The sequence below is a fragment of the Pseudonaja textilis genome, chromosome Z (genome assembly GCF_049901715.1).
Source record: "Pseudonaja textilis isolate UNSWEBS1 chromosome Z, rPseTex1.2, whole genome shotgun sequence".
NCBI lineage: Eukaryota > Metazoa > Chordata > Lepidosauria > Squamata > Elapidae > Pseudonaja > Pseudonaja textilis.
Genome location: NC_142008.1, coordinates 125,293,266 through 125,300,919, shown reverse-complemented (window position 1 = coordinate 125,300,919; position 7,654 = coordinate 125,293,266). Strand labels below are relative to the sequence as shown.

Genomic DNA, 7,654 nt, shown 5'->3' with positions numbered 1-7,654 from the left:
ATTGATTTGCATTTGAGGAGGGGGCTTTTGCGCGTGTACGCATTAAAGGGTTTGCTGGAAATTTACCAGAGGAAAAAAAATCTATTTTCACCAGCTGCCTATGATCAACGAGAAGAGAATTTGGTTAGTTCGGGGTTGAACGGTGGTGGTGTCCTCTCTCTGAGCTTGGTGGTTTTCCTGCAGACGTTTCATGGCTCAACTAGGGAATAACATCAGTGCTAGAAGGGAATGAGAAGGAGGACGACGAATGTGGGGTCCTTGGGGGGTCTCTGAGCTGAGTTTTCTTGCTGACATTTCATTGGTGCTAGAAGGGAGTGGGGTTTGCGGGGGGAGGAGGAGGAGGAAGAAGAAGAGGAGGAGGAGGAGGAGGAGGAAGGGCGGAGCTGGCGTCACGACGATACGGCATGCGATCTTGGAGGTCTGAGATCGCTGCCAATATCTTTGCTCCTGGACGAAGAAGAAGAGAGGAGGAGGAGGAGGAAGAAGGAAAAGAGGGGAGAGGGAGGAAGAGGAGGAAGAGGAAGAAGGAGAAGGGGAGGGGAAGGAGGAAAAAGGAGAAGAAGAGGAAGAAGAAGAGGAAGAGGGAGAAGAGGAGGCAGGGGAGGATTGTAGGTTCCATGGTCCCTGAGCTGAGTTTCCTTGCAGACGTTTCAGAACCCAACTAGGTAACTTCATCAGTGTTTCTTCTCCTGCCCTGCAGGACGTACAAAGATTTGTGGAGAAGGTTTCACTTCTGTTTGATCATCGGGGTGAACTAGCCAGTTTCTATCCGGTAAAGGTCTCTGCCTCGTTGGGGTACCCCTCTGGATTCCAGGCTCTTGGGGCCTTGGGGCTCAGCCGGGCCAGGCAGGTGGGCTTTGGGTGCCCCTGGAGGGCAGGAGAAGTAACCAGGCAAGGTGAGGAGAACCAGGCTGGTGGCCAAGAGGATAACTCCGGCGCAGATGAAGGAAGCGGTGAAGGTCCCCATCACGTCCCTCAGCCAACCTGGAATACAAAATATGGGGGTTTACTCTCAGGATGTAGCGTAGCCGATATTTTCCCATGGACGTCGCCCCCCCCACCCCAAATCCAACCACTGATCCAAGAAGGCCTCTCTGCAACCCAGGTTAATCGATGGTTCAACTGGTTGTGGCCGTCCCAAAGACTTCAATTAGTACAGGGATTCTTGAGAGCTATTGGATCATTCCGGGGCCTTAGCTCGGCTTCTCATCCAGCTACGAATGGAGCCGTAGAATGTACGAATGCAATGGTGGAACAATATCTTAGATCAGTGATGGCGAACCTTTTTCTTGCGGTGTGCCAAAAGCGTGTGAACTCACCAGCACCCACAATGCAATGAGCCTCCCCTGCACATGTGTGCGCAACATCCCCTCCTCCCTTACCTGCACTGCACATGAGCGCACTTCCCAGCTGATTTTGGTCTGTTTGAGGCTTTTTGACCTCCCAGAGGCTCGAGGAAAGCCTCTGTAGCCTTGGGAGGCCGAAAAACGGGTCTTCCAGAAATACTGGAAGTGCCGAAATGGGCCCATTTTTCGGCCTCCCAAGGCTGCAGAGGCTTTCCTCGAGCCTCTGGGAGGGTGAAAACGGCCTCCAACGGGCCGAAAAATTAGCTGGGAGGCATGCGCATGGCAATGCAGGGAAGGAGGTGGGGGCAGGGGTGTTGCGGCGCACATGTGCAGGCGGAGTGGGGCACATTGCATTGTGGGTGCTGGCACACGCGCACTTTTCGGGCACCGCAACAAAAATGTTCACCATCACTGTCTTAGATGCTATGTAGATTAAAACCAGAAAACTGGACTGATTTATTACCATTTGCTGAAGTGGCATATATATACAGTGCGGTATGCAGTGCTGCAGGGTTGACCCCTTTTCCTTCCAATGCTGAAAACAGGTAGTCCTCGACTTACGACCACAACGGAGCCCAACGTTTCCACGGCTAAGCGAGTCATTTGTTAAGTGAATTTTACCCCCTTGCTTGCCCTGATTGCTAAGTGAATCACTGCAGTTGTTAACTGAGTCACGCCATTGTTAAGTGAGTCATGCTTCCCCATGGGCTCCACTTGCCAGAAGGTTGCAAAAGGAGGAATCTGCAACTGTCATAAATAGGAATCCGTTGCCAAGCATCTGAATTTTGACTGTTGGGGGGAAATTACAATGGTTATAAATGCGAGGAACAGTCATAAGTCAAATTCTTTCGGTACGGTTGCAACTTTGAATGGTCACTAAGTCGAGGAGTACCTGTATCATGACATATTTCGTGTGTGTCAGGCGGTGGTTGAGCAAACATCCCATGATGGTTTGAATGCAGTGGATCTTCTCACAAGGGGGACAGTACCCCCAATATATTTTTACCTGAAATGGGGGTGCCCACCAGGGCCCCAGTGCTCTCCAGCATGTGCATGTACCCGATGCCTGCCATAACATAGCGGGCACCCACGATCTCCACCAGGCTGGTGAACTGCAGCGGGACCAGAGCACCAGCAAAGAAACCGTAGCAGAGGCCGAGGGGCATCAGTGTCTCCAAGCTGTGTCCGAGGGGAACCAAGGCCAGGTAGATGCCCGTCAAGGCCATCCAGAGGGTCAGGTCATGGAGTGACCGCGAGAAGACCCGGGCATCCGCCAACCACCCGGCAAAGACACGGCCGGCCATGTCTGCCACGGCAGTGACTGACATGATGGAAGCAGCGTCGTACTCTCCATAGCCCACGTCCTGCGCGTAAGCCACCAGGTGGGCGTAGGGCACGAAGTGGCCCATGTCCACCAGGACAAAAACGAAGACGTAGCACAGGAAGGGTCCTTGGTGCAGCAGCTCCAGGGCAAAGGAGGAAGCGAGGGTACGTGGCTCCCTGTTGGGTTGACTGTCCTCTACGGCCAACGGGCGCAGCACTGCGCTGGATGCCACCAGGTTCAGGGACAGTGCCGCCACGATCTGGAGGGCCATCCGTAGGAATCCACCAGGTACTGGAAGAATGGGCAGAAGGCCAGCGAGGAGACGCCGGCGCCCGAGACAGCCAGACCCATGGCCAGCGTCCGTCGCTTGTCGAAGTATTGGGATACAGCAGCCACTGAAGGTGTGAAGACCAGGGCCCAACCTAGACCTGCCTCCGATGGGGGAAGAGGGGGGGAGGAAAGACTACGGTCAGACTCAATGGGGTCCCCTGGCTTGGTCAGACCCTGTCCTATTGTTTCTTTAATTTTTTATTTTTCTTATATGTATCCATGTATTCATAACTATGTTTTTACTTATACCTATTGTAAGCAATTGACAAACCAAATAAATAAATAAAATAAATAAATACTTCCAGGGAGCTCAGGATCCCAGCCACCAGGCGCCATGAGGTTACAGAAGTTGGAAGGGACCTTGTAGGTCATCTAGACCCCTTCCAGTTCTATTCGCTTCTAAATTCCTGCTTGAGTGGGGGGGGCTGGACTAGAAGACCTCCAAGGTCCCTTCGAGCCCCATTCTATGCATTCTAAGAAGGTCAGCTATCTTAAATCCATATTTGGAGCCTCGGTCGGAAAGGAGGCCATCTTTGGCGCCTCAGTTGCTCTTCCTGTGCCCCTTTTTGAAAGACCTGAGGGAGGGTGGGGGAAAAGGGAGATGTTCACAACATGGCTACCTGTGAGGAGACGGATGGTGAGGTAAAGGTGGACTAAGCTGGTGGAGAACGACGCCAGGAAGAGTCCCACACTGGACAGAAGACCCCCGGCCATCACAACCAGGCGCGCCCCGTAACGGGCGCTGAGGGTGCTCCCCAGAGGACCTGGGGGAAGACACCAGCACCAAGAGCTTATTAGGAGACCCCCGAGCCCGCTCACCCAGCAACTCGCTCAGCTATTTTTTTCCCAACTAGGCGCCCGCAAGAAACTCTAGAACTCCCAAACTGAGAAAAAGGGGGTTTTCTTTTCCAAAACGGAGAAGATGACGAAGCTCCCGCTTTCCTGATTTGGACCGGCAGCGGACATTTGCCCCAGGCACGATGCTGGGCCTAATGTTATACCGGTCATCTTTGACTTACGACCCACAATTTCTGTCGCTAAGCGAGACGGTGCTTCAGAGAGTTCAGCCCCATTTTACGGTTTCTTCCCCCCGCTGCCCTGGTTAAATGAGACACTGCAGTTGTGAAGTTGCTCAGCAACCCGGTCGTTAAGCGAATCAGGTTTTTCCCCGTCGCTTGTCAAAAGGCCATCAAACGGGATTGTGGGACCCTGAGAACAGCGCGCCTGTCATAAATACAAGTCAAGCAGCCAAATATTGATCGTGGGACCATCAGGGAGATGGTGCCAGTTGTAGCCTCCCACAAGGTCGCATGATCGCCATTGGCTGTTGTTATTGCTATTATTGCTATTATTATTACTATTATTATTATTATTATTTAATAATAATAATAAATGCCAGTCAATATTTGTGATACATTTTTAAATGTTTAGTTGACTCGGTTTCATGTTTAAAGAATAAAAGTCAATAATGATAATAATGATAATAATAATAATGATAATAATAATAATAATAATAATATAATAGTAATAATGATAATAATTGCCATTAGCATTTGCTTAACAGTCATGGCAAGAGAGGTCACTTAGGAACCGCCTCATTTAGTGATGGAAATTCTGGTCGTAAGTCAAGGACCACCTGCAGAGCTCAAGGGAATGAAACTCGTTCTGGTTTTACTGGGGGAATTGGGGCTTTGTGCCCACCCACCCCACCCCTCCACCCGGCCCACCGCCATTTCTCCTTTTACTTGCGAACTGCAGGATGGCGATGCCCAGCGAGACCACCCAGGAGACGGCGCCGGATGATTCTCCGAAATGGGCCACAAACGCCACGAAGAAGACGCCGAAGGAGCAGCCCCCCCAAAAGACCAGGGCCGACTGCACGAAGCCCCCCAGAACCACCATCCAGCCCCAGCTGCCATCCGGGATGGCTTTGGCGGTGGGAGAAATTGCAGGATGAGGCGGCTCCTTTCGGCCGGCAGGAATTGGAAGAACAAAAACAGAGAGAGAGAGAGAGAGAGAGGAGGAGGAGGAGGAGGAGGAGGAGGAGGAGAAAGTTTGAGACAGACAAAGAGAGAAAGGGAGAGAAGGAGAGAGAGAAACATAGAAGGAGGGAGAGAAAAAGAGAGAGAGTTTAGTTTTAGTTTAGTTTGCTTTCATTGCACCTCATACAACGAAATTAAATGCCATCTTCAGTGTATATTATAACTATACAAATAAAACATAAACACACATCCTTCACATTCTATATACATTGCTCAAAAAATAAAAAAAATAAAGGGAACACTTAAATAACACAATGTAACTCCCAGTCAGTCACACTTCTGTGAAATCAAACTGTCCACTTAGGTAGCAACACTGATTGACAATCGATTTCACCTGCTGTGGTGCAAATGGAATAGACAACAGGTGGAAAGCAGAGGCAGGTAGCAAGACATCCCCCATAAAGGAGCGGTTCTGCAGGTGGTGACCACAGACCATTTCTCAGTTCCTATGCTTTCTGGCTGATGGTTTGGTCACTTTTGAATGCTGGCGGTGCTGTCACTCTAGTGGTAGCGTGAGACGGAGTCTACAACCCACACAAGTGGCTCAGGTAGTGCAGCTCATCCAGGGTGGCACATCAATGCGAGCTGTGGCAAGAAGGTTTGCTGTGTCTGTCAGCGTAGTGTCCAGAGCATGGAGGCGCTACCAGGAGACAGGCCAGTACATCAGGAGACGTGGAGGAGGCTGTAGGAGGGCAACAACCCAGCATCAGGACCGCTACCTCCACCTTTGTGCAAGGAGGGAGAGGAGGAGCATTGCCAAAGCCCTACAAAATGACCTCCAGCGGGCCACAAATGTGCATGTGGCTGCTCAAACTGTCAGAAACAGACTCCATGAGGGTGGTATGAGGGCCCGACGTCCACAGGTGGGGGTGGTGCTTACAGCCCAACACCTGAGAGAGAGAGAATAACATTATTGGAAGGGACATTGGAGGTCTTCTAGTCCAACCCACTGCCCAGACAGAAGACCCCCATGCCGTTTGGGACAAACAGCTGTTCAGTCTCTTCTTAAAAAATAGAATATTGCATCCCTTGGGATGTTCATGGTCCCTGCAGCCCAAATGAGGACCTTAAAGTTCCACCAAAGGATATTTTGTTTAACTCTGATTTAAAATAAATCCATCATGCAATATTTCCATTTTAGAGCCATGAAAATCCATCCTTTAGAGCAGCATTTCTCAATCTCACAACTTTAAACAACTCCGACTCCCAGCATTCCCCAGCTACTAAGTTAAGATGTACGGATTTCAACTCCCAGAATGTCTCAGCTATTGAATTAAGAGGTGGAGACTACAACTCCCAGAATGCCTCAGCTCTGGAGTTTAGAGGTGGAGACTACAACTCCCAGAATGCCTCAGCTCTGGAGTTTAGAAGTGGAGACTACAACTCCCAGAATGCCTCAGCTCTGGAGTTTAGAGGTGGAGACTACAACTCCCAGAATGCCACAGCTCTGGAGTTTAGAGGTGGAGACTACAACTCCCAGAATGCCACAGCTCTGGAGTTTAGAGGTGGAGACTACAACTCCCAGAATGCCACAGCTCTGGAGTTTAGAGGTGGAGACTACAACTCCCAGAATGCCTCAGCTCTGGAGTTTAGAGGTGGAGACTACAACTCCCCAGAATGCCTCAGCTCTGGAGTTTAGAAGTGGAGACTACAACTCCCAGAATGCCACAGCTCTGGAGTTTAGAGGTGGAGACTACAACTCCCAGAATGCCTCAGCTCTGGAGTTTAGAGGTGGAGACTACAACTCCCAGAATGCCTCAGCTCTGGAGTTTAGAGGTGGAGACTACAACTCCCAGAATGCCACAGCTCTGGAGTTTAGAGGTGGAGACTACAACTCCCAGAATGCCTCAGCTCTGGAGTTTAGAGGTGGAGACTACAACTCCCAGAATGCCTCAGCTCTGGAGTTTAGAGGTGGAGACTACAACTCCCAGAATGCCACAGCTCTGGAGTTTAGAGGTGGAGACTACAACTCCCAGAATGCCTCAGCTCTGGAGTTTAGAGGTGGAGACTACAACTCCCAGAATGCCACAGCTCTGGAGTTTAGAGGTGGAGACTACAACTCCCAGAATGCCTCAGCTCTGGAGTTTAGAGGTGGAGACTACAACTCCCAGAATGCCTCAGCTCTGGAGTTTAGAGGTGGAGACTACAACTCCCAGAATGCCTCAGCTCTGGAGTTTAGAGGTGGAGACTACAACTCCCAGAATGCCACAGCTCTGGAGTTTAGAGGTGGAGACTACAACTCCCAGAATGCCTCAGCTCTGGAGTTTAGAGGTGGAGACTACAACTCCCAGAATGCCTCAGCTCTGGAGTTTAAAGGTGGAGACTACAACTCCCAGAATGCCACAGCTCTGGAGTTTAGAGGTGGAGACTACAACTCCCAGAATGCCTCAGCTCTGGAGTTTAGAGGTGGAGACTACAACTCCCAGAATGCCACAGCTCTGGAGTTTAGAGGTGGAGACTACAACTCCCAGAATGCCACAGCTCTGGAGTTTAGAGGTGGAGACTACAACTCCCAGAATGCCACAGCTACTAAGTTAAGATGTGCAGACTTCAACTCCCAGCATTCCCCAGCTATCAAGTTAAGAGATAGAGACTACAACTCCCAAGATACT

At 50.5% G+C, this 7,654-nt stretch overlaps 1 protein-coding gene across 1 annotated transcript; it reads right to left on the bottom strand.

Annotated features, from left to right (window-relative positions):
- Positions 1–624: 624 nt before the first annotated feature.
- Positions 625–6,014, bottom strand: LOC113453547 (monocarboxylate transporter 13-like). The gene is given in 6 exon segments (XM_087917298.1): positions 625–984; positions 2,353–2,937; positions 2,940–3,098; positions 3,621–3,764; positions 4,746–4,965; positions 6,009–6,014. Coding segments are annotated over 6 exon segments (1,344 nt in total). The 3' UTR covers positions 625–754.
- Between the last annotated feature and the right edge of the window lie 1,640 nt (positions 6,015–7,654).